Source organism: Canis aureus, chromosome 4 (assembly GCF_053574225.1).
Source record: "Canis aureus isolate CA01 chromosome 4, VMU_Caureus_v.1.0, whole genome shotgun sequence".
In the NCBI taxonomy this organism is placed as follows: domain Eukaryota; kingdom Metazoa; phylum Chordata; class Mammalia; order Carnivora; family Canidae; genus Canis; species Canis aureus.
The window spans coordinates 6,936,237-6,949,416 of NC_135614.1; the positions used below are offsets into that span (position 1 = coordinate 6,936,237).

A 13,180-nucleotide genomic window follows, 5' to 3' on the forward strand; every position below is an offset into this window, starting at 1 on the left:
TGTGGTTCTGGAATTAGAATCCAGGGTTATCATTACAAAGGGTTTACTTGGAGAGACTACTTTTGGGAAGCGCTGGGAAGTTAAGGATAACAATGGAACACCTCTCTTCTCCAGGGCCTGGGTTTCCAGATGTCCCTGGAGCTGCCCAGGTCCTGCTCATCAGCCATGGCTTCTGATGGGGGGGGATTCTTTTTTTTAATATTTTATTTATTTATCAATAAGAGACACAGGGAGAGAGGCAGAGACACAGGCAGAGGGAGAAGCAGGCTCCATGCAGGGAGCCTGACGTGGGACTTGATCCCAGGACCCCAGGATCATGACCTGAGCCACCCAGGAGTCCCTGACAGAGGGATTCTGAATGGGGGTGGGGGAGATTCTGATGGAAGGGGGATTCTGTTGGGGGGATGTGGCGTGGGGATTTTGGCAGGGAGGATTGCCACTTACTCAATAAGAGGACTGAAAACCCACAAAGATTTCCCCATGGAATGTCATCGAAAGAGCTCCAGTATTCCACTTTGGTAAAGTAGAGGATGACGGGAATACAGGTGATGAAGAGGATGTTAAACACACCCAGAATGGACAAGAATAAGGCGGCTTCTCCGAACTTAGCACTGCCTAGGAGGAGCTTGAACAGAACCTGCGGGAGAAAGCAGAGGAGGTGCAGATGAAGGCTTGCCTCAGAAGCCACCTTGCCATGGGGGAAGGGCATGCACCTGAGGCTGGGCTGCAGCACAGGGATGCAGGCCAGTGACAGGTAAATGCCACCTCGCTGGGCCTTCAGGGGAAGGCTGGTGGGGTCGGCCCTACCTGCACTTGTACAAACATCTACATCTCAGCAGCGCCTACAAGGGAGAGTTATGGATCTCTGGCCTCATTGAGGGCATCTTCAGGAGTCACGGCTTTCACACTAGGCTTCATTTGTCTGTGTCTGTGTTGTATTCATGACACCACACCCCAGCTTCAGAGTGTCTGAAGATGGGGAAGCCACAGAAATTAGGAATAGCGGCTGCATGACACATCCCTCTTAGGGATCCCTGACTTCATACTATACAGCTCGCCCCTAGTGAAAAGAGCTTTGGCTGCAAAGACCATTTCTATACATCGAAGGTAGAGGGATAATCACACTCACAGCTGTCTCTGCTCCATCCCACTCCTCTGTTCCGGAAACAGCAGGGGTTTTAGTGGAATGTTCCCCCATTTGATTTCTTGCACCTGTTTGTGTCTGTACATATTTCAGGTGTGTGAGGCCCAGAGGGAGAGGGACAGACGTGCCTGGAGTGGCCGGGAAGCTGGGATAGTTCGTGTTCAGCAAACTATCCACAACCGGGGAACTGATTTGACTCCAACCTGAGTTTCTGCATTGCTGTGCCCTCCTCCTTTGCCTGCCTCTTCCTTTTTCAGCCACTTCAAAAATCTTTCAGGTATTTCTGGGCATTTGTGCAAGAAGCATAAAAAGAGAAGTAAATTACTTCCGGCCTTCCACCCACTGGCCCCTCTGGATAAAGATGGGGCAGTGGAGGAAATGGGAAATGGGAGTCGAAATCAGAAGTACTGGTGTTCACCATGGATTGCATTTCCATACGCTCCCTGCTTCCCATCAGCAGGCAGCTAATTGAGTACAGCAGAGTGTGGCCTGATCATATTTTCTGCATTTGAATCATGGCTTTGAAGTCTCAGCGTGGTGCGGGGCTATAACTTCTTCTTGGTGAGACGTGTCCCGGAGCAGGGAGATGGCTCGTGCGCGTCTCTCTGTGGGCAGTGAGGGCGGGGAGCTGATGACGGGTGGGAAGGCACAGTCATTTCTCACCCCCAAACCACAAAATGTGTTACACATACAGCTGGAAAAAAGTGCCTTTTCTTCTAACGCTCTAACACTCTACTGCACCTAATTTCCTCTGTCCTACTGTCTGGATCCATGAAGGGCTGTAAGTCTCAAAGCTAAAGCCTCATTCATCATTGAATCATCCAGGTCAGCTTCCCAACTTGGAGACCAGAGAAAATTTGCATTCTTCACTATGGATGTAAAAGAAGGAGAGAGGAAGAAAGGGAAAGAAGGGGAGAGCAGCTGGTGCCACGATGCGGTAGGGGAGCAGGGGGTGGTGATCCAGGATGGGGTTGGGACATGCCAACCCCATGCCAACAGAGCTGCAGTTGGGACATGCCTTCCAGGGTTTCCCAATATTTTGTCAAACATATGTTATAATCTCTGTGTCACAGTAGTCGGGCTCTTATTTATTCAGCCTACGGGCAATGCTTAAAGTGCATACAGACCCATGCTGGGTACTGGTAGCTGCAAAAACCATGTGATAGAAGATTTCAAAGACAAGGCTGCACCAGATATTTAAATCTTTGTGTCAGACCTGGTGGGAAGTCATTTCCCCAAATACTGAGCCAGCCCCCCAGGTGTCCCGATCCTTCTCCAGTCCTTGCCAAACACTGAAGCCACTACACTAAAATCTGATGCTACCCATCCCCTCTCCCACCTATTTCATCCCCAATGCCGCAAAGAGATGGCCACTGATGGAAAGGTCTAGAGAGCCAAAGCCAAGAGCAGGTGCACGCCTCATCATGGCAAGTCTGTCTGCATGCTGAAAACAGCTGCTCATCTGAAAGCACGGGTGCCATCAAAGATGCCCCAAATGTAATGGGCCACCCCAGAGAGCTTATTCTGCATGCACTTACCTTGTAGAGGGCAGACATGGATGCAGAGCCCACCACCAGTGCTATGCCAATGACAGAGTGGCTGTGGAAGCCATCTGCATAGGTCATCATCACGATCCCAGCAATGGCGAGGATGGCAGCCACAATCTGCACAGAAGGGGGAGAAACCAGTGGTGAGGGAGGTGGTGAGGAATCTGACGGGCCACCTTAGGGCCAATGAGATGGACACTCTCGGAAGAAGTCAGTGATACAAGGGAAGAGTGGCTTCTCCTTTCCAGTTCTCTGGAGAACAAACCAAATTTCTGTTCTTGCTGAGTAAAGCTTAGCGTGATCGAACCACCTGGAACAGTTGGCGGCAAGAAGATGTGCTGTGGCTCAGCATCATGTGGTGGTTCCACATGATCTCTGTGGTTCTTGGAAGCTGTGGAGGAGGTGGTCATAATGCCAACAGCAGGGGGATCTGGCCCTGACACGGTTTGAAAGACCAAACCTGGGAATGACCCTGGTTCCTGCCCAACCTTCTGAAAGCACCTCATGTGATCTTGCTCTTGGGTACTTTGTATCTCAACAGAGAGGGCACAGATCTTGGCTCCGCTTAACAGGCCAGCAGTAGGGTCTTCTGAGGGAGTGAGTGTCACATGCCAAAGGGCTACGGTGTCTTAACCCTGGGGGTACTGTTCCTTTTCTTAGCTGTGGCAGAGCCATCCTCCCATGGCCCCCCCTTTAATCCTGTTATTGTCCAGATACAGACTTCTCATGATGAATGGATGCTCCTGGGAGATGTACACGTTCCTGCTGCTGTGCAAAGTAAAACTGTCCGATTACACAGGATGCTAACTACTTGGGATAATGTTTTGCAAAGGAGAAGTGCACAGAGAATACATCCACGTTCTAACCTCAGGTGGTCATGGAGCTGTGTCAATGTTGCTGGTGCGAAGTGAGGAGGGGGTGCCGTAGGCAGAACACAGGAAAGCCAGGACATGTGTTTCCACTACTGGATTCACCGAGAGCTTTATCTCTCTTAATAGATCATTCAAAATTGACCTCTGCTTCCTGTAACAATCTCAAAGAGCCACCATTTACTAATTGGTCACATTTTCTTACTTGATCCTCAAAATAGGTAGATACTATCATTCATTTCATTTTGTAGACACGAAAATGTTGGCTCAGAGATATTATGTCACTTGCCCAAAGTCCCAGAGCCGGTATGTGGCTGAGCAGGGGATGTAGAATTTCAGGTCTGTCTGATGGCAAAGTCAGCGTTTATATATATAAAAACAGGAAAGTATGATTCACATAATACGCCGCCGCCAACCATACTCTGAGGTTTGAATTGAGGTTTCCTTTGTGGCTTAACCATAACATTTTCAGGTTAATGAAAGGCCATGTGGTTGAGTCTCACACAGTGGGTTACATACTTCTAGTATATTCCTTGTGCAATATTTTCATGTAGTGATAAATGTGCCCATGCAACACAGAGGCTCTGGAGGGAGCAGGTGATGGTCATTTACTAGAGGAGTGCCAGGCCAGGGGTCTGTCTACTTGTTCTTTTTGGTTTCATAACTCACTGGTTAGAGGCCGCATTCTGGATCACACACTGATTATGTTTCATATTCAAATGCTACCTGTACCAGGTACAACTGTTTGTGAAGAGAAAGAAACAGAGATAGTAAGGCAATAACCATTTTTTTCTTCCTTCCAGGAGAAGGAAGGGGCAAGTGACAAAGCAGGTTGGGAAAGAGGTGGCTTCTGAGGACACATATAATGCAAAGATGCTGCTTGAGACGGGTCAACCTGGCTAGTCAAAGGAGGTCCACATGGAGAGAAAAAATTGAAAAAAGAAGGAGGGAAGAATATACCTGAATTTCAGATGATTTGGTGCCTCTCCAGGAACTTGAATCTTTGGACTCAAGTTGGGGCTGAAGTTTCAAGAAAATGAAGGAACCCAGGGGTTTATTTTCCCCGCAGGACTTACAAGGCTGGTCTCTAGCCTCTTCCTCTATCTTCTCTACTGATTCAATAATAAAGGGCTACAAGCTCCCCCAGCCCGCCCCCGCCCGGGGTTGTGCTGTGACGCAGGGGGCTGGAGGGGTTAAGAGGCAAAGCTGTCCAGTCCTCCTTGAGGAGCCCAGGCGCCCAGAGTTCATTGTGACAGGTGGTACCAGGGGACTGTGGTGGTCCTGCTCACACCTCCAGTTCTCCTCTTGGGAGTCCCTGCTCCATGTGGGGCACCCATTCTCCAGGGACCAGCAGCCCTGAGCCTGGGGTTCACCCAAAGTGCTAGAGACATTAAGCCTTAATGCCCCTGACAGCAGAGCAGAGCTGTATGGGTTTGGGGGGCATCAAGTCTGACATTCCTTTCAAGATCCCAGTGCTATCATTAAAAACTACACGCACACTGTACATTTATATCATAATGTATTGGGGTTTCTTGGTTTACACCCGGAAATGTTTTGCTGCCTATTTCCTGCACTACCACGTCCCCTCCAGGAAGGCCAGTCTTGCCCGTCCTGGTTTCACACGCCCCTCCATCTTCTAGATCAGGGTGTCCCTGGGGGAGAATCCTGAGTTTGAGGAGGAAATTAAGAAAAGTAAACAACTGAATTTCCCCCTGCCTCTCCCTTCTCCCACCTTTCCCCACCCCCTCTACATATCTCATTGACCTGTCTCAAAGCAGGGACTCGGGGTTTCAGACCGATGGGCCACAGTGGCCCTGGGACCCAGAAGGGTGAGAGCCGCTGTGTCTACTTCTGTTGCAGGGAAAGAAGTGTAGGCACCGGAGACACCAAGGCCAGCGTGGTGGCCTCACCTCGCATGGCGAACCCACCGGAGCCTGCCCGGACCCCAGAGCTCTGGACTCAGAGCCCCAGCAACCCCGTGATGTGCCCTGCATCCCCCATGGCCACACTGCTCCCTCTCCCATGTCAGGCTAAGGGGAAGGAGGTGAAGCCCTTGGGTGTCACGGAAGAAGAGACAGGTGGGCGCCGCACAGTGTGACCACCTCTCAGACAGCACTGCTCCCCTCTCCGCTCACTGTGATGGGCTGCGTGTCCGCCACCAAACCAAGCCCCAGGTGCTGCCCTGGGGATGTGTGCAATCTGAGGACAATTCTGGGAAATGGAAAAGACAAATTTTAAATATACTTCCCCTGACACTTCCCCTCCCAGCTCCCGGCTGCTCTTAGCCACTCAGACTATTAGAGTTTGCTGGGGATCTTCAGGTTGACCCTTCTGATTTCACAGCATGGGAAGGGGCCAGCCATGAGCCGCCCAGTGCTCCCCTCATGCTCTGTGCCCCACCCCGTGCCATCTCAGGTGGGGGTCAAACACAAAGGTGGTGGGGATCAGACGCTGGAGCTCCGGTTCAGGGATGGCCCCTCGTGAGACAATGAGAGTGCTGTAACTATTGAAAACACGGGCTAGAATCTGAGATAGAAACTGGTCCTGGCAGGATCCCTGGGTGGCGCAGCGGTTTGGCGCCTGCCTTTGGCCCAGGGCGCGATCCTGGAGACCCGGGATCGAATCCCACATTGGGCTCCCGGTACATGGAGCCTGCTTCTCCCTCGGCCTATGTCTCTGCCTCTCTCTCTCTCTCTGGGACTATCATAAATAAATAAAAATTGAAAAAAAAAAAAAAAGAAACTGGTCCTGGAAAAGGCACAGGCTCCCCAGGAATGTGCTGGGGGTGAGGGGTGGTTCGAGGGCCCATGGGAACAATCTCTCAGCGTGCCACCTTTCTCCTGCATCAGTCCCTCCTGGTTGGAAAGCCCTGACTACTGTGGGCAATTACGATCAGCTGCTCAGCAAACAGAGGCTCCCATCTTCTGTTTTCCCTGAGTTGTGGGTGAGGGATGGTCTCAACCAGCCCACCCTTTCTCTGTCCAGCTGCTGACAACAGCTGGGTGGGCTTCGGCTTTAGTAGAGGCCATACTTCATGCCCCCAGACTTCTATTTGTTCTCATTCTACTGCTACTTTTGCTACACAAAACTGCCTCCTTAGACATCTGCCAGCTTCAGACACTCTCACCAAAAGAGCTGGGCTGATCCAACAGGCCCCTCCAAGGGAGAAGGAACAAGAAAAATAACACTGAGAAAGAACAGCTACCAAATTTTATGTGCCAGGCATACATCATTTTATTTTATTCTCACAACTCTTCTCCAAAATGAGTAGTAACCTATTTTAACATGAGGTCACAGAGGCTCAGAGACATTAAGTAACTTGCTCAAGGCCCAACAGCTTATAAGAGTGGATTCAAGACTCAAGCCCTCATCACTAGACTCTAAACTAGAGCACCTCCCTATTGCATCAGGAAGCCTTAGTCTGGAGAGCTAGGGAACACCCGGAGAGCACATCTAAGCACAGAGTGGAAGGGTGACGCAGCGGCCAACCTGGGCTCCCTTGGACAGTCTGCCTCTGATGCCGTAGTTGGCCGGGATCTCTCCAGCAGGAGAAGATATGTTTGCTGCTTCTTGGTCAGTCCGTGGGACCTGGACCAGTTGATGCTTCGCAGAAACCACAGCCTTTGTGATTTGAGTAATTGTCTTAGTAAACACAGGTGCTCTGTGCTGTCTCTTCCCACAAACATAATATTGATGCTCCTTCATCTTCTATCTGACTCTCAGGCCCTCAGGGAAGGGGAATGGATGGCTAGGCCGGCTCACTGCTTGTGGGTATCAGGAGAAAACCCTCTTATCCATGAAGAGCAACAAAGAAAAGATCGGAGTGTGTCATTTTGTTCTCTGAATCTAGGAGGGCTTCAAGTATTTTCCAACCCTTCCTCTTAACCTCAAAAAAAAAAAAAAAATCCTGCTTAGAGGCAGAATTCACCTTGAAATTTCTCTTCCCTATGAAGAGGGTCTCCTCTGGAATTTGTTTTGGACATCAGAGTCCTGCTGAAAGTTTCATGAATTCCCTTGGCATTTTGCATCCAAATAAAAGCACAAAGGGCACCAGAACTCCTGACTCTCCAGAGTCCAGGCAGGCAGGCTGTTGGAAAGATTACTTGCATTTCTTGTGGAGATGTATTAGATCATTTATTTGCCGGAAGCTTTTCTGGGTGGTTAGCACAGTGAGTGAGTTTTTATTCCAAAATTAAACACTAAGCCTCAAAACAAATTTTCCCCCTACTGCAAACTAAAAATACTCCTCAGCAGTTGACTCATGTCCCCACTGCTGTTTGAGTAACTAGGTGGGTGTGAATCCTCCACCAGGGTGATGTCATTGTTCGCAGGACAATGAGCAGAGGACCCAAGAGGGGGCCTGGAGTCTGCCCCTTGCCAGGTGCCAGCACAGCTCTCTGGAATGGGACCGCCCATCCAAAGGGCTCTCAGCTGCGTCGCAGGCCCACATGGCCTGACAGTGCAGGAAGCAGTTAGGGATGCCCCCCTGACTACAGAGAGAACTGGCTGCAGGGCCCAATCCTCTTTTGTCCCTGTTTGTGGCGAGGGGGTGATGGGGCAGTAGCAGCTCCTGGCCACCAGAGGGAGACAAGCAGAAGTCACCAGGATTCTATTGAAATGAACTTGTCACCTCGTTCCTTTTATTCAGGGTGAGTCCCTGTATATGTCGCATAATCCTATTTCACACCACTGTTAGGAAATCTGACTAGCGGAGTTTGACTAGATTTTAATGGGATTTGCTGAGTCTGACGACAAGAGGTCATTTGAGGACAGTCTCACTCTCCCCTCGCCTGGGGTGTGAAGGAAAGGAACCTGCCCCTCCACCATCTGGATTTAGCACAAGCGTATCTGGCCCACTTTGGCTTTGCACACACAGTCCAGACGGAGCTCACGCACGTCCCAGACGGTGCGTCCGTGTGGATGCAGAAGGATTCCCCAGGCTTTCACATACATCCTAAGCAAAGAGTGACAGGATTAGCACAGAGCTCCGGGCTGCAGGGCGCTGCTGCCTGTGACAGAGCGGGGAGAGGACGCACAGAGGGGAGTTCATTGCCATCCCCAGGTTGGGTCCCCGACGGGCACACACTTTAGGGAATGCTTGTTGAAATGCTTGAAATGAAAGGTGCTTTAATGAATGCTTGTCGAGTATGGTTTGCAAGCAAGAAAGTTTGCAAGGCACACCGAGAGCCGGGCTCCTTCTCTGCTGCAAATCAGAAGGAGAGTGGTCAGCAGTTTATGCTTATGATATGGAGCTAAGCAAGCCAATGGGCAGGTTTTGGTTGACATGACCCAGTGAGGGAGGAAGACAGATAATAAGGAACTTACCCTCACTCCCATGAACCTGTCCCTGAGAACGATCCATGAGAGCAAGAACACAAAAGCTTTGTTGCAGCAGAACAACACGGAGACATCCGTAGTGTTCACTTTCTTTATTGCATGTAAGTACAGGTAGTTTGTGAGTGTCCAAAGAACACCAAAGGGTGCTGCCTTGGTAAAAAACACCTTCAAAGTCAAGCCATTGTCTCCAAAAAATCGACAGCATTCCCTAAAACAAGGAAAGAGAGGCAGTGTTATTATATTCTTGGATTGAGACAGACCATTTTTTTTCCCTATACCCATTTTTAAAGCGAATTAGGAAGGGGGGAGTTGTTTATTCTTATTTTTTAATTATTTTTTTATGAACATCTATTAAATAGCTCTTTGATCTATTCCTTTAGTCCATTGAAGAAAATGTCCCACGGTGACCTGACATCATAGATTTATTCCTTCTGTTTGTACTATGTTTGGAACCAATGGTTCTAGACAGAAAGCAGTGTAGTGTTGGGATTGTCTGACCTGAAAAGGACCCAGTTCCATGGCGACTGACAGGAATTGTCACTTTTTTGGTAAGAGAAGGAAGTCACTAGACCTCTGTTTTGGGCGGGGGCGGGGGGGGAGCATACTTGAAAAGAACTCACTGAAACGTATTTTTAAACAGTTTGTCTCCAGCTGGAATTGTCTTGTGATCAGGCAGGGGCAGTCAATTCTTGGGTGCATCTAATACGTTTTGGTTGTGATACAACTAGTGTTAATGCTCTGTTCATTTTCTCCATGAGGCTGTTTTTAGAATCTGTTTTTCCACCACAGAGAAGTTCAGGTCTCCATGCCACCTGAGAAACTTAGCACATATCCAAGAGTTCAGCATCTGAACAGAGAGGAAACAGGTAGAGAAGGAATGTTTTCGATGCCATTCTGGACTCCAGGGGAAAGGACCACCAGTGTACGAAAAACCATTTCAGAAAAACAAAGCCACCCTTCTACCCACAGAAGAAGGTAGCAGAAGAGACCAGGGGGTATTTAGAGTGGAGAGACTCCTGAGGAAAGTTTGGTCTACAGACAGTTACCTGCACTTCTGGGGAGCCAAGGTCATTGTTCTGCTGTCCTGACAGCCAGACTAGAAGATAGATGGGCAAGGAGTGCGGGTCCTATGGCTGCCAATATCCAGACTCACAACAGGGCCCAGTGCAGCTGATGCACCAGTGAGCGACGATGGGAGTCAGTGAAAGAAAAGATAAAACTAGAATAAGCCAAATAGCCAAATACCCCAGTCTGGGAGAACAGATGTGGCCTCTGCCACTTAAGATTAAAATGCAGCAGGAAAGGAGAAAAATTAAAAACAAGAGTAGAAGGGCATTTGGAGTACTTTTAAAATGTAATTTAATTTGTTCTTATCATCAGTCCAAACTGAAATCAACCTTTGTTCATTATCTGACTGTGGGATAGCCACAGAAGAAACAGGAAATTCATTACCTTTCACTGAACTCAGAGTCCTATGTTGCTTTAAACCAGCACCAGAGAAAACATTTGAATCACTAAGTTTATGTATATGTAGACAAAACTCTCATCTGATTGGCTGGTATTTCTCTTGCTGCACAATTTAAATACAATATTTTATAGGGGGTTCTCTCAGGTGCCTTCTCTCCCTCAAAGACAGTGACCAGGGATGGCTTCCTTCATACCTGTGATTTTTAGAAGCTATAAAGTGGTACCAGTCCTTTCAGCATGATCGACAGGAAATACAAATCTTTCCTGCCATTAATGTCAACCTATTTTACGTTTTTTAAAAAGTGGCTCCATACCCAGCACAGAGCCCAATGCAGGGATTGAACTCAGGACCCTGAGATTGAGAACTGAGCTGATAGCAAGAGTCAGACACCTAGTCCAGGTGCCCCCTAATGTCAACCTATTTTTACTCTACTTAGAGGTTACCCTTCTTAAGGGACCACAATGCATATAGGATTTCCAAGTTCCCCAGAATATTAAAAAGAAGTGATTCATACTGTGGCAGGGGCCATCCAAAGTCAATTGGGCAACCTTATGTCCTCTCTGAGAATCTACGTGTGATTCTTCCAATGTGTGATGGTTGTAGAAGTGGTGGGGAAGAGAGATCCATCCTGGAGATGGAAATGGTAAGATTTCTGGGCCCAGCAGAGCTCTGTTGGCCCTTTGTAGGCTCATGACGGAGGAGTACAGCTCAAGTGGGCAGATCTTGGTTCTAAGGAGACAAAGATGATTGGCCCCTGAGCCAGTAAGCCTAGCATTGCTTTCAGACCAAAGACTGTACACTAATCTGTGTCAGCTGGGTTGCCCACATATACCCTTGATTGCAAGGGGACCCAAGATAGATGATGAGCACAAATTCATTTCTTCCAGATACTTCTTCTTCTTATACAGAGAATAGAATATAATAGATACTCTCTTGACTGATTTCCATTTAAATGACACGACAGTTGAATGCCCTTCCTTCCTCGGCAGCTAAGTGCCCAAGGCTGGTAGGTTACTCTTCAGCATGCCCAAGTCCTTTGATTCCTACCAACTTAGTCATGTGTTTGGCCAAGTTTTAGATGTTGTTTGTTTCCAATCTTGCTTGTGCCAATTGTTCTTGGTTATTTCAATTGCATAATTTATTAAATATTTCCTAAACTAATGAAATATGAGTGAGAAAAGAAAGTTGTGTTTTTCCTATGAAATCTGAGCTGAGTATTTCAGGGAAGAGTCAATAAAAGTAAGTCACTAAAATATTGCCCTTGAATTAGATATGAATGAAACCCTGTGAAAGACTGGAAAAATTATAAAAATCTGTAAGTTCTACACATATTATTTGACAAATACCTATGCTCTTGGTACTCTTTAAAGAACCCTGACTAGGGACACTTGGGTGGTTCAGTGCTTAAATGTCTGCCTTTGGCTCAGGTTGTGATCCTGGGGTCCTGAAATCGAGTCCCATATCAGGCTCCCTGCAGGGAGCCTGCTTCTCCTTCTGCCTATGTCTCTGCCTCTCTGTGTGTGTCTCTTATGAATAAATAAAATCTTTTTTTTTTTTTTTTTTAAAGAACACTCACTAGGATAGCCTGGTTTGGTGGATTTAGATGGCCAATCATTTTTTTTTCAAATCAGTAAGCACTTGTTTATCACTTGTTATATCCACAATTCTAGACAAGGTACTATGGCTGATACAGAACAAGTGAACAGGGGATCCCTGGGTGGCTCAGTGGCTTAACGTCTGCCTTCAGCCCAGGGCATGACCCTGGAGTCCTGGGATCGAGTCCCACACCAGGCTCCCTGCATGGAGCCTGCTTCTCCCTCTGTCTGTGTCTCTGTTTCTCTCTTTCTCTCTTTCTCTGTGTCTCTCATGAATAAATAAATAAAATATTAAAAAAATAACAAGTAAACATTCCCTGCTCTTGAGATTATAATGTGATTGAGGAGATACAACTGATTTCCTCAACAGAAAGCAGTGTAAGTTTAAATATAATCATATATTCATTCAGTGGTGTAGAATGTAATAAAGCTATAGAATTCATGTTTAGTGGAGAGATTTGAACTGACTGGAGAAGGCCTCATACAAGATATGGATTTTGAGCTGAACCTTCAAGCATAGGTAGGATTTATAGTTAGGATTGGGGGGGAGAGAATGTCCTTGGAGAAAGAAGAGAAGAAATGTACCAATGAAACAAGAATGAATGGTTATAAAAAAGGAAATAATCTTAGAAATTAAATAAAGGATGGATAAGTAAAAGGAATTAAGTAGAAGAGTTGGAATATAAAGCCAAGATAATCTTCCATGAGAGAGAGAGACAGAGAGAGAGAATAAAATTAGAAGGCCAAGCCAGAAGGTCCAATATTAAACTAAAAGAAGCTCTAGAAAGAGAAAATGGGGAAAGTGAAATGGAGAAAATTATAAGATGTAAATTGAGAGAGTTCTTTAGAAACGTAGGATATGAGTCTTTGTAACAAAAGGACCTACCAGGTATCAAGACAAATGAATGAAGAAAGAACCAAAACAAGGCACATCCCTGTGACACGAAGGGATAAAAACAAAAATAAAAAGCTCCCAAGAGCTTTAAACCCAATAGGTTCAAGGGGTAGGAAATTGTGTAGCATCTGACATCTCAACAATGAAAACAGAAATGAAACAATAATGACCTTACCATTTTTCAATGGATTTTTTTTTTTTTGCAAGCCAGAATTCTACAACCAGCCAACTATCAATCAAATGGGATGGAGAATAAAGATTTTCAGTTATGCAGAACTCGAAAACACTGACTCCTATGCCACTAGAGGACAGGCTGCACCAGAAT

General features: G+C 47.1%; 1 protein-coding gene across 11 annotated transcripts in view; it reads right to left on the reverse strand.

The window, feature by feature from the left end:
- The window catches only part of SLC35F3 (solute carrier family 35 member F3), a 462,095-nt gene that overhangs the window by 80,220 nt on the left and 368,695 nt on the right, over positions 1 to 13,180 (reverse strand). For all 11 annotated transcript variants that reach the window (XM_077894469.1, XM_077894467.1, XM_077894464.1 and 8 more), the window contains 3 exons: positions 8,886 to 9,105; positions 2,683 to 2,808; positions 445 to 637 (listed from right to left, as the gene is read on the reverse strand). In XM_077894469.1, coding sequence (XP_077750595.1) covers positions 445 to 637; positions 2,683 to 2,808; positions 8,886 to 9,105 — 539 coding nt within the window. The remainder of the gene's footprint in view (positions 1 to 444; positions 638 to 2,682; positions 2,809 to 8,885; positions 9,106 to 13,180) is intronic.